The 20,055-nt window shown below is 39.3% G+C and overlaps 3 protein-coding genes across 3 annotated transcripts in view; 2 read left to right on the top strand and 1 right to left on the bottom strand.

The window, feature by feature from the left end:
• Positions 1-586: 586 nt before the first annotated feature.
• On the bottom strand, positions 587-3,853 carry LOC306769351 (zona pellucida sperm-binding protein 4-like; the record flags this gene model as incomplete). Its single annotated transcript, XM_079257924.1, has 8 exons — positions 587-684; positions 824-899; positions 1,010-1,193; positions 1,304-1,496; positions 1,577-1,734; positions 2,349-2,446; positions 2,540-2,724; positions 3,277-3,853. The coding sequence occupies 8 exons, from the start codon at positions 3,851-3,853 to the stop codon at positions 587-589; spliced, it is 1,569 nt and encodes a 522-aa protein (XP_079114050.1).
• Positions 3,854-5,165: 1,312 nt separating this feature from the next.
• On the top strand, positions 5,166-7,500 carry LOC306761913 (zona pellucida sperm-binding protein 3-like). Its single transcript, XM_079248243.1, has 8 exons — positions 5,166-5,639; positions 5,741-5,859; positions 6,026-6,129; positions 6,214-6,391; positions 6,520-6,637; positions 6,740-6,822; positions 6,911-7,098; positions 7,183-7,500. Exons 1-8 carry the CDS (start codon positions 5,193-5,195, stop codon positions 7,257-7,259), a joined length of 1,314 nt encoding a protein of 437 aa, XP_079104369.1. The 5' UTR covers positions 5,166-5,192; the 3' UTR covers positions 7,260-7,500.
• Positions 7,501-8,882: 1,382 nt separating this feature from the next.
• Positions 8,883-20,055, top strand: part of mapk8ip2 (mitogen-activated protein kinase 8 interacting protein 2) — a gene marked incomplete at both ends in the record, with an annotated part of 30,192 nt that continues 19,019 nt past the window's right edge. The window contains one exon of the mRNA XM_079252711.1: positions 8,883-8,947. Within this exon, the coding sequence (XP_079108837.1) occupies positions 8,883-8,947 (65 nt within the window). The remainder of the gene's footprint in view (positions 8,948-20,055) is intronic.

Here is a 20,055-nt window from a genome sequence, read left to right as displayed (position 1 = left end):
ATTTTCATTATTGACTAAAATAATCTAGTCTCATTTGTCAAATTTCTCTGAAAATATTTGAGCATAAATATTTTGTGCAGCCCAAAACAGAAATAGCTGAATAAAAAAAAGAATATATATATAAACAAATGGATGAATAAATCATAATGACGACAATAATAATAATAATAATAATAATAATAATAATAATAATAATAATAATGATGATAATAATAATAATAATAATAATAATAATAATAATAGCTAGTCTCTCGCTATTATGCCCTTGCATTTTAGTGAATTGAATAAATATTGTAATTTATTATTCAATAAGTCTGGTTCTTATTGAAGGGGTGTGAGAGATTTTTAGTTTGACCCACTGTGAGTTTTTCTTTAGTCCTTTTTTTTCAACATATTTGAGACTGATAGTAATGAACTTGGAATGTGGAGTAATGAGCAAAATGTTTCCGACTGATTTTGTATGATAGAACATAATCAAAGATCTGACAACACTTTCAGCCATTACAGGATTTATTTGAATTTCATTTCTTTGAGGAGGAAGCAGGAACTTCAGACGTGACGATGACAGCACTGTTCTGGGATGTTGTTACAGACTGGGTGTGCTGGTCATGATAACCTCTTTGCTGCTAACCAAAGTGGTCTCCTCTCTGTAGAGTTTCTTTGCAGAGCTGGAAATCTCTCTCTCTGCACACAAGACATGGCAATGATCAGATTTACATTATAACTCACACTGCAAGCTTTCTGTGATCATCACAAGAACAAGAGATTGAAGCTCAGACTTGCACTATATTTGTGAAATCTGTGTGAAGACTCTGGTACTTACTCCGTCTGTAGCATGCTGGCTCACAGCTATTAGTAAGAGAAGCTTGGCACACAGAAACGTCACAGTGGATATACACCTGGTCAGAAAATGACAGAACATCATTGCAAATACACTGACAAGATGATTTCAGAAATATTGCAAAAACAAAATGTGTTGTCTCCAAGAAAAATAAATAGATTATTATGCCTTTTCTCTCAAAGGATTAAATCCTGGATCAGCAGGTCCCTTCTTTGTTGGATCACTTGCTGTAGCCCCCACAAAAGTGAACATTTTGAAAATGAAACGCCTGTAGTGGGTTGGATACATCACTCCAGATGAAGCATCCATATGAACAAGCTCAGTTCGGTAACGGTCATCACGGTTGGGGCAGCTATCAAGAGAGAAGAGATAGCAGGTATAGTCATAAAAATGTATAATTAACTATGGATTGTAATTGGATCCAAATCAAACCAGCAGTCTTACTCAAACTCTTACTCTTACCCGTCAATCAGCAAATCCCACTGGGGCACACTTTGAGGGAATTTACTTGTAGTTGTCCAGCATCTTCCAAGAGTGAGAACAAGGTTGGGGTCGGTCCTCTCCAGCATGTGGACCTCAACATACACTGGATCTCTGAGAACCTTTGGTACGGGGTAATCAGCATCAGTGTAATAGGAAGTGTAGGCCACGTCCACTGTAGAAACAATATAAGAGTTGTTAACACAGTCTTTGCCAAAAACAACAAACAATACAAAGTATCTCATTCATGCCAACCTTCATTGCAACCCTTGACTGTACAATGCCCATTGCCCAGCCTGAGCTCCACACGCAGGGGTCCAGGAGCTGCAACTGGGGGTGGTGGAGGAACCAAACCAACCTCAACTACCAAAGCCTCAATTGAAGTGCCAATATATCTGCACTGGACAAACAGACTGAGACAAGAAATAAGAAATATCCAAGTTAATCATGAGAATTCACTGAGTGAGGTCTGGCTTGCTTGAATTAAATAGTTTGTCTTTTTGGCCCGACTGAATGCTTTAATGCTGTTTTTCCATCGCATTGTACCATATCGTATGACACGGATGACTTTGCGTTCCATTAGTGCCATCCTACTTTGATCAGTGGTTTCTCACCACAGCACATACGAAGGTGCAGCAACACAGATGAGACACACATTTTCACTGTGTGATTTTGTTACATGACATTGATTCAGTGGACATTTTAAACATAAGGGATATAAAATGAGGTGCATAGAGGACTGCTGCGGTTATCATACAGAATGAGATTGCTACTGGCTTTTAGTTTAGAGATCTGCAGAGGTCTCTTCCGACAGTGGCGGAAAAGAAATGAATCAGCAATCGCAATGGCTCGGTACAATAAAAAATCATTAAAAAAAAAAGGCTGGCCATATCACACCATGTCATACCATATCATACTGTACTTCCATGTTATGGAAAAGCACCAAGTCTTTCAGTTGTTGCCAGGATGAAATATACCTTTAGTCTGTGTGATAATTGTTTTAGTTTAAAGGGAATAAAACACATACTCATATTGGCTGTCCCTGGTAATGGCTCCAAGAGGCCCCATAGCTACTTCGAAAGCAGAAGACATCCTGTTCTCATAAATGATCACTCCAGGCTCCTCCTACAGTTGGTTAGCAATAGTTCAAACTTCACTACTGCCAGACAAAAATAGATACTTTTCAAGTTTAAGAGTTAGAAGAATCACAGCCCTTACCGTCATCACGGTGCCGCATGCAGTGACGGGGAACTGGTAAATAGCAAAAGCTGAAGTTGTACCAACAGGATTGCAGTTTTGACCAGCTCCAAGGAAACTTATTGACTCCAAGTCAATGTTGGGAATGGTGGCATCTCTGGCGACAACTATGATGAACTGGCCATCCTTGGTGCACTGAAGAGTCACTGAAACAAACAAATTAGGTAGAAAAAAACAAGCAATAAAACAATGACTAGCACAAAACTACTTTTTAAGTGTTGTTCACTAATCTTACTCCAGTTATATTAACTGTGGGTAATATTACCCACAATTTTACCTTGTGGGTAAAAAAAAAAGCACAGAGGTGAGCGTGAGCAGCCAGTCATCTCAACATGTTTCTTTTTTTTAGGCCTTTATCTTTCCATTTCTAATTCCAAATCTGCTTTAGAAAGTGATACAATATATTATATCTTAGCATGATACTACACGTCTGTGTACCATTGTTTGCATGAGATGACAACTTAATGAACTTTCTGAAAATATGAATTGAACATCTGTAGCTTCTGTGCCATAGACCTACATTGCAGCTTAGTGTTGGATTCTTATTGCACTTTATCCTTTTTTTTTAAAAAAATCTCGTTACAATGCCAGTGAGCTAAGGAAAAGATGACAGTTGAACATTATTTTGCTACTTGTCAGCTATGCTCTATGTGGTAAAGATTTTGAAGGAAGTTCTGAGGACAAATGGATACACTTACCAGATTTACCGTAGTAGCACATCTGTCCATCAAAGCAGCAGTTTATGGCCTCACACTCTGAAGCACTTAGGGTCCGAGCACCACAAGGAATCTTGGCGTATGAATCTACGTCACAGCTGTGGAATGGTTGAGGTGGAATTTTGGGTTCCTGAGGTTTAGGCTTAGATGGGGGATATGGATATGGATTCTTAGGATATGGGTCTTGAGGTCTCTGTGGCCTCGGAGGCTCTTGAGGTTTCTGTGGCCTCGGAGGCTCTTGAGGTCTCTGTGGCCTCGGAGGCTCTTGAGGTTTCTGTGGCCTCGGAGGCTCTTGAGGTCTCTGTGGCGTCGGAGGCTCTTGAGGTTTCTGTGGCCTCGGAGGCTCTTGAGGTCTCTGTGGCGTCGGAGGCTCTTGAGGTTTCTGTGGCCTCGGAGGCTCTTGAGGTCTCTGTGGCGTCGGAGGCTCTTGAGGTCTCTGTGGCCTCGGAGGCTCTTGAGGTCTCTGTGGCCTCGGAGGCTCCTTATATTTGTTCAGTTGAGCATCAGCCAAATAGCTGAGCAGAGCAACTGCCAGGAGGCAAGTATAAATCAACCTCATTGCTATGGCCTCACAGCACTGAGTGATTCACAAATAACAGCAGATGCTGTGAAAATTCAGAAGCAAACATGCCGTCTTTTATAAGACAAAGGTCAAGTTGACTTGATATCTTACAGCCTATTCGTTGCCCACAGCTGCCAATCAGGAGCTCCAGTTACTGGCCGGACCATGTTCATGTCCTGAATAGATAAGCCGCAATGCCAAAAAGTAAACTCAGAACAATTTACATCAATATCACACTAATATTGCATCAGTGGATAGTAAAACTATATCATAATAAACATAATAATAAAACGATGTGTATTAACTGCTGTAGCGGAAAGGTTTGATAAACAGTGCAATGTTTGTTATTATTCAGATTCAAGTCTTTTACTGCTCTGTAGTTTCACAACAAACTTTACATACAAAACTATAAAATGAGCTTAACACATACGCCATCTGGTTTCTCCCTTCAGAATTTAAAACTGTGACAATGCTATTAAGGTTACCAAAAACTAACTCTTTGTGGTGATTTATTCATTTTCTATTCAGCTTATTTCAACCTTTGTCAAGAACATATTACAAATAAGAAATGCTTGTTGGGGACTTAGGAATGATGAAAGAAAGCAAATATTTAACTGATATATAAAAAAAATACTAATTAAATTCTTGGCGTTATTGCTGAATGAGTCAGAGTCCAAGAATTTTAAAACAAGAAATACAAGCTAATGAATAAAAAATATTTGAGTTGATTCTCTGCTTTGCCCCACAAGAACATTTCTTCTCTCTCTTTTTTCCCCTTGGCAATTTATTAGTTTTTCTCTGGAGCTAATGGTCACCTGAACCTTCTACAGGTGAACCTGACATTGATATTATTTGCTGACAACTGGAACCATATTGGCTCAGAGACCTTCACAAAATTTACTTTGGCAAAACAGTCTGAACTGTCATGTCTAGGTCAAGCTTAGGTCAAATTAGGTGACCCTAACCCCAGGTCACCATGACTTTTGTGATCTTTGTTTGATTAGTTATCTAAATTTCTTTTCTTTTTTTGTTTTGGTAAAAAAAAAAAAGTGCTTCAAGAAAACAATTTCAAAGAAAATAGCCTTGAGTTTTATTTTCAGCTAAATCAATTGCAGAATCTAAACTCATATATAAAGACATTTATAGGTTTCGGTCAACAGCTGCAGTCATATTGTTGACAGAGATTTAGGGTAATATTTGAGTGGGAATGGCCAACTGAGGGGGCGGGACTGTAACGCAAGTAAACAGATGTACTGTTTTATAAAAGCAGGAACATTTCCACGTTCCTTACAGCACCTGGTGAACTGCTCAGATCACTTGTGGTTGTGAAGCCATCATGATGAAATTGTCTGCTGTTTGCCTTGTGGTACTCGCCTTGCTTCCCAGCTTCTGTGATGGTCAGACGTATCAGAAACCTGGTACACCACCACAAAAGCCTGCAATACCACCCCGACCTCCCCCTAAACAGAGACCCGCAGAACCTCCACAGCAAAAGCAGACATTTGAAAAAGAACTTACTTGGACTTACCCTGCTGATCCCCAGCCTGAGCCCAAGGTTGACGTGCCATTCGAGCTGAGACACCCTGTCCCTGCTGCAACTGTTGCTGTGGAGTGCAGAGAGGATATAACTCACGTGGAAGTCAAGAAGGACCTGTTTGGAATCGGCCAGTTCATCGATCCAGCTGATCTGACACTGGGAAGCTGTGCTGCTGTCGCAGAAGATACTGCTGCTCAAGTGTTGATTTATGAGTCGCATCTGCATATGTGTGAGAGCACATTAATGGTAAGAACAATGCAAGTAACCGAGCCTGGAAAATTAAGTAAACATTTCTGCTTTGGAGATGCTTTTGTCTAAAACTTTGTTTGTATTCATGCCTTTGCTAGACAACAGATAGTTCTCTTGTCTACACCTTCGTTTTGAACTACAACCCTAAACCTCTGGGCGGCTCTCCTGTGGTGAGGACCAGTCAAGCTGCAGTAATTGTGGAATGCCATTATCCAAGGTTTGTAAAATTTACACAATTTTTTGTAATGTGTGTCATTTTACAGAAACAGACCTAGTATCTCTGGATTACAAAACAATTTGATCTGCATTTTCCAGTGAAAACAGACATTATTCTAAAGATAATTGTTGAAATTCGCATGCTGATTGGACATGTCTTAATTTAGGAGGCACAATGTGAGCAGCCTTCCTCTTGATCCCCTCTGGGTCCCATTCTCTGCTGTTAAGATGGCCGAAGAGTTCTTGTACTTTAGTTTGAGACTCATGACTGGTAAGTTTAAAAGAAATAATGCAAGATTGAAGTCTTTTTAGAAACTGTATTTACATATCAAAATGTTGCCTCGTATTTTCACAGATGACTTTATGTATGAGAGGCCAAGCTACCAGTATTTCCTTGGTGACATGATCCGCATAGAGGCTGACGTCAAGCAGTACTTCCACGTACCCCTCCGTGTTTACGTGGACAATTGTGTGGCTACTCTTTCACCAGACCCAAATTCCAGTCCCAGATACGCCTTCATAGAGAACCATGGGTAAAGTAGCATAAAGCAGTAGATATTGTTTTGGTTTTTTTTAACAGAAAAGTTTAAGTTTAACAAAACAAAAGAAAGCTTTTTGTGGGAATCTCTAATCTCATTGGGTTTGTTTTGCTTGTGTGCAGGTGCTTGGTTGATGGTAGGATCACAGGATCTGACTCAAAGTACGTGTCTCGCCCTGAAGATTGCAAGCTTAATTTCCAGTTGGAGGCCTTTAGGTTCCAGGGTGCTGAAAGTGGGATGGTATGAATCGCCAAGGCATCCATTAGATTAATTGTGTGTTCAGTGTTATAAATGATCTCATCTGAGATTCAAAATATTTCCAACCTCCCCGTGTTCCCACAGCTCTACATCACCTGCACCTTGAAAGCAACATCTACTTCCCATGTCCTTGACAATGAGCACAGAGCTTGTCATTACGTCGGCGGGTAAGTCTCGTTTATTTGGTAAATGCTAATTAAAATTAATGCAGAGGCTAAATCATATGACGCCAACATAATTTTTTTTTCTTCCTAGATGGAGGGAGATCAGTGGAGCTGATGCAGTTTGTGGCTCCTGTGAGTCTGGTGGATTTCAGACACATACTAGCACACCAGTTGCGCCTGGTGCTTCAGTTCTTGGTGGTGGTGGTGCAGATCCCAAGAACCCAAGTTACCCTCAAGAGCCACAAAAAAGGGTGGGGCGTGATGTGTCCCCGGATGAAAGTATGTGATGCAGCACAGAACTTTACACAAATACAACCACATGGATGTCTTCTATAATGCATCTTTTCTATCTTCCTTTTCCAGGTGTGGAATGGGAGGGTCGTGTTACTATAGGTCCCATCCCTATTGCGGAGAAGAGAGCCTCCCAGACAAAGGTTTAACTGCATTTTCCCATGAGGCCATCAAAATAAACATTATCATTGGTACACAACGCTCTGTAGCTCATGCTTTTGGCTCATTGGTACTTCTGCTTGAAACAAAGAATGAAAACCCACCAACTCTGTTAAATCTTATCAAAATGTAAAATCTCAGCAACACGAAACAAAATCAAATCGAGTATGTATAACTCATTTCACACTTCACTCTGTGCGATCATGTTAGTGTTACATATGGTCTGCTTCCGTCTAGAACTTAAATTGTAACTCTTTCCATTGGGTGAAAATAAAAAGTGCAATTTTAATGAAAAGCTTGAGTCTTTCACTGGGAGCTTCTTTTCATATTCAACCCTGAGCTGAACATTGATTTATACTGTCAAATAAAGTGGATTGTGATTTTCTACTAAAAGTCTGAGAAGATTAAAACAAACAACACATTTGTAAACAGACAAACAATAAAATTATGAGGAAAAAAAAAGAGGTCACTCTTGAAAACTCAGTTGCAGAAAAAAATCACTTCCCAAACTCTTTTTCTATAAGTTTACTGAGGACATCTGGAACCAAAACGTCAAAATAAAAATTTGTCCAAAAATAGTTTTATACCATACCACTGGTGGGGATTTATCGACCCCTTGTGACAGAAGTGTCAAACTGCAGCTCAGCAACGTGCTCAGTTTCAGCACCACAAGCAGCAAACAGTTGATCATCTTGCACGACACGATCGATTTAGGATTTCTTCATTTCTGTTTTCCACCTATGAAGTCTTATTTTCCTCAATCGGTATTGTTTTTCACTCGCATAAGCTTTTGTTAAAAACAAACAAACAAACAAAAAAACTATGCAAATTATGTCGCTGAATTTCCTCCTGTTCATCCCATTGGCTATCTTCAAAACGCAGGCAGCACGTATATAGGCTATATTAGCTCAAAACAGATAAACATTTATTGTTGAATGTCGTCTTGCATCCTTCTTTAGACTTAAAGAAGACGCGCATGTTTTCCAGAGAACTCCTGTCTCCTCGGTCCAGCTTAGAAAACCAGCTGGTGTTTGCTGGAAAGCTCCCTGTTACTGTTTGCTTCTGTCACAGTCAAAACTTCCCCGGTCTTGTTCCCCTGCTTGGCTCTGCCTGCCTCCTCTCAGGACCAGCCTGCGCGTGTACGGCAACGACACTGACGTTACACCGCCTCTGCTCCGCACCACCTCCTCCCTCCTCCCTCCTCCTCAGCCTCTGCCCGTCTCCGCACTGCTGGCCCGTTGCTGTTGTGTGTCACAGCCAGCATCGAGGCAGCAGGAATCTGAACCAGCACCAAACTGCCTCGCGTGGACACATCGTGAGGACTGCGGGATCTTCTTTCTCCTTTTGCGGCGTTGCGCGTAGCCTTTGAGGCACGTTTCTGCTCCTGGCACCCTTCCTTTCACCCTGCATGTGTGGATGCTTGACTGCGGATTTGATGGTGCTGAGCAGGCTCATCTGATCGAAGGCTTGCGGCCAGGCGGGCTTTTGCGGGGCCGCAGAGAGAGAGAGAAACCTCTGTCCACGACTGCGTCCGTCCTCTGTGCCGTGATTGTTGATGGACTGCGCTCCCTCCGTGATTTTCTGCAATCTCTCTGAGTCATTTGTGATAGAAGATGGCGGACAGGGCTGAGATGTTTTCCCTTTCCACTTTCCATTCTCTCTCTCCTCCTGGTTGCAGGTAAGAGCTTTCATGGAGTGTGACACTGGAGGGGTGATGACGGGGGGATTTAGGAGAGGAGAATGCAGTAAATGTGTCACATCCAGACAACAGCGGCTCTGTGAAGTATCATTGCTGTGTACCGCGTTGTCCTACCCTGAGTAGTTCCAGATATATGTATATGTGTGTGTGTGTATATATATATATATATATATATATATATATATATATATATATATATATATATATATATAGAGAGAGAGAGAGAGAGAGAGAGAGAGAGAGAGAGAGAGAGAGAGAGAGAGAAAGAGAGAGAGAGAATAACCTGCTGTAGGCCTGCTAACGCATCCCTGCGCGCCTGCAGGTGCAGCTGCTGAACTGCGCGGAGTGATGACTCCATATTTACTGTCTTTAAAATATATATCTTAGATTTATTTTTAAGTGCAATCATGTACTAACGATTGAACATTTGGCAAATGGTTGATCTTAAACTGTCGCGACTATGATCCGTTTGCGCATTCTCAGTGTGAGGCCCACGCCCTGTTGAGTCCAACCCAAGCAAGGGCATGCTGCTTAATGATTTCCTCCAGCCCGACTGCTCCTAATGTTGTTAAAACCTTATGTTTTATGTGACTTTAGCTACAAATGTCCTGACTTTTCTGTTCTTCTGTGAGCACAACTGAGTGTGACATTATGCTGGTACTTTGTGCAGAACTGTAACTTCATGCAGTCAGTGATGTACAGCATTGGTTGGGTTGGTTAAAAAAAAAAAAAAAAAAAAAAAAAAAAAGAATATTCTTTTGTCTTTGTGAAAGCTTTTGGGTGTAAATTTACATGGGAGTCTATGATTGCTGTCACATTGTGCCTGAAATGGAAATATCATCAATATAATTTCACTTCATGTGTACTAATATCACATCATCTGATGATGCTCTAAGACCTTATGTATCAACATCAACTACCAACTACAACAAAAGCAGTTTATTTTCCTCTAGTATACTCTGTCATGTCCATATAAGCCATAAAGCAGTATAATATATGGAATGGAAAGAAAAAAAATAAGTAAAAGGGGAGGACATTCATTTATTTGATGTATTCTTTGGGACAAAAGCGTAATTCATGCATTTAATTCAGCAACAGTTCATTGTCTCTCTGTCTCCACGCTACCAATGTCCTACAGAGGCAATCACATTAGCAAGCCGCTCCTGCTGGATTGTTTTCCAGGCCATGTCCTCATATGGGATTAGCTCCATCTCATGGGGAGGATCATATAAGATTGATGTAACTGATTTTTTATTTTTTTTTATTTTTAATGATCACCAGTGACCTTATTCTGGATCCCAGAGCCAAGCTCTGACCATGGTGTCAATATTTTAGACGTTCAGCACTGGCAGGAAACAAAGGCGAGCTACCTTATTGTATCACATGAGTATAGTGAATTAATCTTTCATTATTCACATTTTAACCTGTTTATGCTTTGTGGCACTGACTTAAAACACACACAAAGTTTCTAAACTGTCAACGGTAAAGCTGCCCTTGGCGATTAGTAGAGATGCAAACAGTTGTTGAAAGCATCGTCCATTGTTTGAAACAGGGTGGAGACTGATCAGCCCCATTTTACTGTTTTCAGTTAAATTTTAGGATCGATTATGTGTCTTCCTGCTTTTATCATTTTACTTTACACATCTGTATGTGTTGCCTCCTGTGTGCACCAGAGGTGTGATGGTGTGCCACGGTAATCTGCCTTACGTAAGGCTGACACTGTTTCCAGTGGACACCATAATCCAGACAAGGGACCACCCTGATCTGCAGAGTTTTATGACAGACTATAATATCTCCAACACACACAGAGGGAACACTTTTCACTGCAAACTTAACTGATACATATTAATCTGGTTTTATTTATTCATAATAAAACAACTTAGTTCTGTTACATTTAATATCTGTTGTTAAGAGAGAAAATAATAGTGTTAGTCTTTCCATGAGAATAAAATATACAGTGTACTTTTCTGGGAAAATGAGATTATAAACTCAAATTGACAGATTTTCCATCATTGTTTCCTGGTTTGTTTGGATTTTTGATGCGAGTCTAGTATGATAGTAAATTGTGACTACTCTTCCCAAAACTAGAACCCATGCCCTGCAGTAGATCCTAATTCTTATGTTTTTATGAAAGAGTGTTTGCTTTGTTTGGCAGAAGACCTGAAGCAGCAGACTTATGGGAAGTATTTTGTTGCTGTTGCTTTGTTTGTTTGTTTTTAAAGAGGATGAGCATACCTCATTGATTGTAGTGTCTTTGTTCAGAGATGAAAAAAATGTTTTGAGTTCAACCAATCACCAGCTTTTTATCTGCCATTTTACCTTCACATGGTGATTTATTTAAATACTATCATTTATCAGGAAACAAGAGCCTTGGCGCTCTTTGAATGTCAGTCTAGTTTATCTTAAAGGTCATTGTCTTTTTTTTTTTTGTCACTGACAGCTAATAAAAAACTTTATTTAAATGACACACTGAAATGATTTGTCAATGGAAAAATAAGGAAGTAGATCAACGTATTTATTGGTTCATTTTAGTTTGATTGTTTTTTAAATTAAAAAAAAAGATCACTAACCTTACAAGACTGTTGTAATGTCTCATAAGTATTTTTAGGTATTGGACTGTTAAGAAGATAAAACAAGGCTTGTAAAGAGTAATTAACCTCTCAACAGCTGTATTTATTTAACATGATTTAAAAACAATAAATACAAAGTCAAATCTGGAACATCTTTAAATTAATAACAATTCATATATAAAGATAAATAAATAAATAAATAATATGAATATAAATATTTGTAAAAAATAGAATGAAAGCGCCTAAATACTTGATATGAATTAAGTAAATAAACGGAAATAAAAGGTGGATTGCCACATTTTTCCATTTCTGCAGATATTTTCTGCAGCTATTAGTGCAGAAATAGATCAGAAAACTGGTAGATCTGATGAGTCCTTATCTAAACTCCACAGCACGTGTCCTACTACATTTATGTACTTGCTCATTAAGTCCTAATTATCTGGTGCTATTGGATCATTTATTGAACGTATTTTCCGTCATCTTCCTCGTTTCTCCACGACAAGCCCTTCTGTAGCATGTTTGCCAGTCGATGTTCTACTTTTGCCTTCCTACTCTTTGAAGGCAGCTGGAGGAAGCAGCGAGGGGGGCAGGGAGTGATGGTGGGTATGGTTACCATGGGGTAAGAGGCTTAAATCAAATACAGATTCATTTTAGCTTAAGCGCTCCATCTCTGCCGCCCCCTGCCGCCTTCCCCTCTCCCTCCTTGTGTTTCTATCCTTTCTGATTCTCTCCTCCTGTCTTAGATTCTCTCTACGATCATCCCTCTCCACAGGTCTCCATGCCAATCATTGTGTTGCTGCGGCTTGTTTATTCCTTTCAGCTCTGCTGACATGAGGAGTGCTGTTTATGTTGTACATGAGATTTGTTTTGCATGAATGGTTCACATCCAAATGGAGCTTCTGCCTCCGTTAATCCAAATCCAAACAAATCAACATGGAATCATCTGCAGACAGCAAAGCGATGCATGATTCCCACCTTTGGCTCAGACGCGGCGCGATCTTCACATTAGGAAACGACACAGACAGCTGAGGCTTCTTCATCAGGATAAAGGCATGACTCATAAATATGAGTGTGTGTTTCTTTCTGTGTGTGGGTGTGTGCCCCTAAGTTACTGGAGATGGATGATGGTTGAAAAGCTGGGAAAATGATCCTGTTAATGAGTCAGTCACAATCACGTCGAATGTCTCTGGCTTTTAAGAATGATGTCACTGCGAAGCGGGTGCTCACGGTTAAAAGGCAGCTCAATTACAACAAAGAACCCATAAACACATCATCCAAAGCATCTGCTTTGATAATGTTATCATAGAGGTTTCTATATTTCTCCCATTTCATTTTGAACATCTAGCATCTAGCATACTGGATTTTTACGTCTTTTTCGGCATATTCCACTTTGTGCAACTGGGATTATCTAAAGAGTACCTTCATCAGTGTGACTAACATTCACATTCATTATTGATTTGTACTCTCATGTTTCCAAAACCGCAGGGATCAATAATTAGACCTTATGGCTTAAAACAATACTTACTGGCTTAATGTTTCAGGTCTAGAATTGATTATTTTCTGAGTGGCCATTTAAACTGTGTAGATTTGCCTCCATGTTAAAAAAAAATAACTTGAAAATTGTTATTATGTAAACGTGATAGATGTTTTCTATGAAAAGGGGACACTTTGAATGTGTAAATGTGTGGGCAATGCAGAGATGACAGCGTGCCAAATTTTGTCTTTGACATGAGAATGTTAGAGATGACAGAGAGTAACTGAATATGAAGGAAGAGGGAGGAAAAAGGACAAAAATAGTACAAAACCTTACTTGTGGCAATCAATCTGGGTGTGCCATTGCAGCAACATTACCACTGTTAGTATCAGTACTTTTCTCTGAGTGGTTTTCTGGAAGACTGGTGTGGAAAAGCAGCATTGTGAGATGATTCTTCTCTTTCTACATCTAAAGCCTCCCTGTGTGCTTATAGTGACCACAAGCAGAAGTGGAGTGAATGTTGGCGAAGTTACGGTCGGGTAGAGCTGCAAACCTCATTGTTTGACTGGTGTTCTCCCTGAGAAGCTGTCAACGGTAATGTCAACACTGCAGTGGTGCCTGCACCTCGCCTGATATGCATCCTGTTATAAAAATACTACAGCAGCTTGAAGACGACTCTGAGCCTCCAGATTTTAGTTTGTTTTCATTATTTGTGGAAGGTGTCTGCAGGGTGTACGCACGGATGGTTGTGACTTCTCATCAGGAATGTTAAATGAGATTTTCTTCTGTTTAGCTTAAAAGCATCTAATGAAGAAGACAAGAGATGGAGAAAGCTGACTGGAGGTTAACCGAATTGCACTGCTGAACGCAAGGTCTGCTACTTAATGCACCGGTGTTGTGCTGAAATCGGAACCCTAGTTAAACTAGACCCCTGTTTTATTATGTATTTCTTTTTGATGGTTCTATTTGTTGCAAGAAATGATTACAAAGATATGCTGTTATACTGAGATGATTTTTTATTTACTTGGAGTGGATGGATATATTTCATGTTTGGTTTTAAGGATGAGCAGTGAAATATGGTGTGCAATATGGCATCTGGACAAATCAATGCATGAAGTTGTCTTTGTATTGTGTATTCGGGAAATGTGGCCACACTCTCATGAGAAATACAAAAAACAAAAAACAAAAATGGAGTCTGGAAACGCAGTAAAATGGGTAGCATTGGTTGAGACCAGAAAAGAGAGTAATAATTGAAAAACAGATGATAATCATAAGTAGCCTGAAAGTGATCCAATTATTGTAATTATCTAAATGTCATGTTTTGTGTTGTTCCGTTTACACTTTACACTGTAAAATGAAAGCTGCATGTGTGGTGGATGTTTTTTCATTGCGAATTACACACACACACACACACAAACACACACTCCTATACTTAAAAATACTACCCCCCCCCCCCCCCCCCCCCCCCCCCCCCCCCCCCCCCAAAGGAGCCATTAACATCCTCCTTTTGTAAAATTTGCCTAAAACACACCTTTACTTATCTTGTCAGAGGAAATTTGTTTTTGGTGTCTTTTCTTCTGTTTGTCCCGATACCCATGCGGCACACACGACTACACAACAAAGCCTGGTAGAAAGAAACATGCATTGTGGTACTGCATTAATAACTAAGTTCCTTGACTTTTTTTCTTTCTCTTCTTGTCTTTTCGAGAAAGACGAAACTTAACTGTTTTTGCATCTTTGTGAGCAGCAGAGTTAGCTTTTGCACCATAAACAAGCCCCTTCTTACTTCCACGTTATGCATATGAGATGCACAGTCAGTAACCCAGAGAAGAATCATCCAGCAGCGTGAAACAGAAGGCCGTCAACATCTGAAACGAATGGCATCAGATTGCAGCCTAATGTTCTCCGAGGAGTCACAGGGTATGTTACTATGGCAACCTAGAAAATGGAGGAGAAGCTTGTTGCAGAAGAGAGATGAGAAGCTTCTGACATGTTGTTAAAGTTGTGAAATTTTACTTTTTAAATCAAACCACTATTGCATTAATCCACTCTTCCAATCCAAGTAGCCTTAGTACCGAAACTTCTCCAAACAATGACTGAAAAGTGTCAAATGAAAGTGTTACAATTAGTAAAATTTGAATCGGGTTTTAAATTGGATCTCCATTTTGGAAAATCCTTCTTCTGAACTGTTGTGCGTCCAGGGTTCTCTCGCCTATTGATTGCTGGGATAGACTCCAGCTTTCCCGCTACCCTGAACCGGAATAAGTGGTTAGGAAAATGGATGGATGAATGGAACTTCATTCTTTCACCCTTCCAGCTATATTAAAAGTTTTCCAATAGATTTGCACTCTGTTTGAAACAAAACTGACACTAAAACACTGCCTAGTGCGTTCAGATATAAAGATTAGGCCTCCCGACCAGGGCGTCATGTTTTGCAAATGAGAATATGATGCTGTATTTTATTGTTATTCTTCTCCATCATTTCACACTATTTTGTCTCAGTTCCAAAGAGGTTAAATACCCACACAGACTGCTTGGCTTTAGCTCAGTTGGTAGAGTTGGTTTGCACGTCACAGCAAGATTGTTGAATCGATCCAGTGTGTGGGCGTTTCAAAGCTGAAAATGTTGTATTTAGTGTTGAGCCACACCGTTTTGTGTCTACATACTGTACTTCTGAAGAACTCTATCTGACTCAGTTGTTATAAACAGATTACAAAGAAACCGACAGAATGAACAGAAACTCAAATGCTGTCATTACACTTCTCTGAAACCCCAACACTAACATCCTAATCCAAACTTTATTGTAATTTTTATTGGAAACACCTGCTGTTTTTAACAACCTTTGATGTTGTCCTGGTTCAAATATAGTTAAAATATTGTCATGGCTCTCAGATTTTCTCACCTGAATCCAGACACACACATACATGAATTATTCCACCGCTGAGTGCACGTGTGGATGAATGAGTGTGTGAGGGTAGAGCTGTAAAGCTTGACAAACACTGGTAGGAAGGATTCCCTGTTGCTTTTGGTAGTGCATTGTGTTTGGATTAGTCTATTGTTGAATGCACTCCTGACCAGTGTGTTATGGAATAAGATAGTATATTTATAATTGTGAGGTGTGTTAAATATTATCTTTATCTTGGACGACACCATTGTCTATCCCTCAGCTGAGTCCAGGTCCAGTCCAACAGCATTATTGGCCTGGAGTCTGTTGGCATGTGACATCTAACAGCACAGAGGATCACTGCCCAAAGCAAACTTAAAAAACTTCCTGAGCATCATCCAACAGATGCTGAAAAGCCACAGATGCCTCAGAAATAAAGAATCTCTTTCTTGTAAATGTGCTTTTTTTTCCCATAGTCCAGTTTATTATCAATGCACAAATGAGATGTGTTTAACTTTCAATCGTGTCTGCACTGACCTTGGAATAAAAATACGAGTCACTGTTGCCGTTTTTATATTTTAAGTAGCATAAACAAAGGCACAGCTGAATCATTTAGGAGGAATATCTCTGGTGGCTTTAGCTGTCAGTGAGTCTCTGTTGTTATGTGTTGCCTATTGGTCCTGGTTCCGTTGGGCTTCAGTGACTCAGTTATGGCGTGTAGTTGACTTGGTCTGCTTAGGGGTTTCAAGACACTGAAAAAAACTGACATTGTGATTTTTTTTCCAACTCTACATCTGTGATATAAATTGTGATATGAAAAAATACAGAAATTTTCCGCAGAAGACTTGAACAGCACTTTAAGTCATGCTGAACTTCTGCCATCTTGTTGACGACAAACCTGCACTGTTCTCACCTCTTTTTGTGGATGTTTTGTCTGTTGGCGCAGTCGTTAACGAAAATGGACGGTCTCTACATCTGTCTGCAGGTTGTAGATGGACAGATGGACAAATGAACATGTTTGAGTCCTACATTACAAAACCTGCGATGCCACTATTGCACATATGTACATTACTCAAACAACATATTGTGCAGCTCCAGTCTGCATGGAAACCCCTTACAGAGTTACAGTTATAAAAGCCTAGTTGCTCAACAAGTATCAACTGGTCTCCTGGCTATTTTTCAAGTTTGTTTTTGTGCATATTAGCTAAAACTTGTGACTAATCTTGGAACAATAAATGATAAACCTACCAGTCTGCGTAGGTCTTATTGGTAAATTTAGATTGTCAGTCACATCCGGAGGCTCTACAGCAGGGTAGAGGTCCTCAGATCCTCAAGGACCACTTATACGCATGCCCCTAACTCATACTAGGTCAATATGCAGAACTTGACAACAAGTTGTTGGATCTATTGGATTTAAATCAGGAGTGTTGGAGCAGCAAAACACCTTAAAGCTGCGAGACAGCAGTCTGACATCGCAACTAGGGCTGCTTTAGTCCCGATTCAATTTCGATTTTTTTGTGTGCCGGTTTGATTTAAATTGTAATTCTCACAATTCCTCGATATTGCTGATTTTTGTAGACTAAAATAAAAAGAAATGTACAAAACTTTTTTTGCTTGTCATTTTTCTTGATTTCAGTCAGGAAAAAAACAACACAGTAGCCAGACCATCATTCTGCTGCTATAATGCCCAATAGGACAAGTAAACAGATCAATAAAAACATTAAAAATGACAAGAATTTTTAGAATCGATTTTTTTTATTTATTAAAAAAAAAAAAAAGGTTTTTTTTGTTTAAAAAAAAAATCGATTTTAAAATTGTGAATAAAAAAAATCCTGATATTAAATTTTTTAATTAGATATACCCACCTTTAATCACAACCCTGCTCTACAGAATCTTCCACTTCTGCAGGTCAAGTAAAAGGATTGACTTTGCTGAGGAAGTTGAGTTCTGATGTGGTTTTGCATGCATGTCTTTGATTGACAGATGTGGATGTTTTCTGCAGCAAGTCTTTATGTTTTTCAGAGCCTTGCAAACCAGTTCACATGATTACAGAAGTTACAAACAGATTTTTAAAAGACCAAAACTTATGTGTGGGATGGCTGCAATTACAGTAAAAGTCTAAATCCCATGTATGTACTGTATGTAATCTCTTGGTAATAACAGATGAGAGACCCCAGGTTCTATAAGCTCTTAAGTTTTTCATATGTAGATAGAAGAGAGTGACAAATCAAGGACTCCGTAGTGTAAAGCTTATATTTACTCATGGTCTGAGTGCTGCAGCAGATATATTCCACCCACTCACTGGTGGAGAAAAACAGCACCAGGAAAGACTGGGTAAGGATATGACTAGGAGGAAACAAGAAGTGGTACACAAAGACAAGACTAAATGAAAAAAAAATGTAATGGGATGTATAGACCTTTGTAGATGAATTCTGAGTGTGATGAATGCGATTGATGTTTGCTTTTATTGGGTCTTTAGTCTCTTTAACTCAAAATGACCATTCTAGTCACATGTCATAAGATAGTAGCTTCCTTGACCCTACGTTCACATAACTCCATGGCTGGATGTTTTCTGTTATGGTTTCACATCTCTCACTCGCTTGCTTTGAGACATTCAGGAAACATCCGTAAATTCTAGGTGTGGGTTGCATTTTCTTGAATGAATACTGTGAATTGGCTCAGATTTAGCATTTCCAGTGATGTAACTACTTCCTCCTCGTTTTTCAGCATTTAGAATCATTGTTCATATAATTCAGCTTTATTGGCAAACAAAGTTTTGTTGAAGTTAAGGCTACAGTTGTAAATTTAACTTTGAATTGTGAATGAAATCTCTTATTACGATATAATCAGTGGAAATCAACAGTAAATGCAGGTAACGAGAACAGAAAAGACACCTTCCAAATGGCCCATTTTATCAGAATATGCTGTTTATTGCATGTTCTCAGGATGTCAGCATGTTTCTGCAAAGAAGTGTAATTATTTAAATAGACAATGTCTGCACGCTCATGGAAATTCTCAAAGTACAGATGCGATTTCAGATTCTCACGAAACATTATGGTGGCAAAGAGCTGCGATAATTTCACAACATTTATACAATTTACCATTTCTGGGCTGTGCATTTACACTGAAAGGTGAAAAAAACTTTTAAAATCTTCAAAAATCCCATTTGCTCGAATGTTTTTATTTCATGAGCTGAAAATAAATGACAATATTTCCCAATTATTAAACTATTATTATTTTGAAAGTAATTATTCTTTTATTTGTCAGTATTTATTTATTTACATATTGTAGTAGGTTGCGTGGACAGAGTGGCTAACAGATGGCAGTCAGCAGACCTCCTCCAACAAGTTGAGACTTTATTGTGCAATGGTGCATGTTGTCTTAAAATACATAGAAACCCACAATGGAAAATTATCATTACACACATTACATTTTACCCACTAAACATAACTGAAATCGAATAAGCCTAAAGTAATCTAACATGCACCCTGCTACATCAATATCGGCTCTCGCGGACAAACAAAATGCCCACCTTAAATACCCTCATACCTGAATCCCAACATGGCCGCCCCCAGCATCTTCCACCTTTCAGGTACGCGCGCTAAATAATGTCTTAGTCATTCTTTCCCCGCTGCCACAGATAACTCTCCAAACTGTTTCCCCATCTCCAAACATCTGGTACAATACATATCGTATAAAAGGCAAACCAATTCCTGTAACACAATGCAACTCCCCCCCCTTCCCATACTTGGTACCATCCAGTGATATCACCAGTTGGGTAAAACCCTCTAAATGCAGGACATGAGCAGCTCTTCCTCCTTCTGGTCCTAGAACATAAGTATGATAACTAAATCAAGAATACTAACATTTCATTAACACAGCAAAGAGAATATTAAACCAAATTATTTCTATTGGTTATATATTTTAACTTTACTCAAATACAAAACACAAACAAACCCAGAATAGTTGGTGTCTGCTTACCACTGAGAGGATAAAGAAGAGTATCAGTAACTCAAATACAAAATGGTTAGCTGTTTTTGTGTTAAGTAACAGTGACAAGTGGTGGCACCTTACCCACTTTGTCACACATATTTTCACTTTTATTTGTTCATTATTGAGATTCTTTATTCTAATAAACAAACAAACAAACAAACAAATA

This window comes from Telmatherina bonti, assembly GCF_933228915.1.
Source record: "Telmatherina bonti genome assembly, chromosome: 2".
NCBI lineage: Eukaryota > Metazoa > Chordata > Actinopteri > Atheriniformes > Telmatherinidae > Telmatherina > Telmatherina bonti.
Note: the sequence above shows the minus strand (reverse complement) of the source record. Positions and strands in the feature narration are given on the sequence as shown.

Bases quoted from the DNA above. Each gene is read 5' to 3' on its own strand.
- LOC306761913 (XM_079248243.1), top strand. From the start codon at position 5,193: ATGATGAAATTGTCTGCTGTTTGCCTTGTGGTACTCGCCTTGCTTCCC. The intron at 6,638-6,739 runs GTATGAATCGCC...GTGTTCCCACAG, and splicing joins AGGGTGCTGAAAGTGGGATG to CTCTACATCACCTGCACCTT. The intron at 7,099-7,182 runs GTATGTGATGCA...TTCCTTTTCCAG, and splicing joins TGATGTGTCCCCGGATGAAA to GTGTGGAATGGGAGGGTCGT.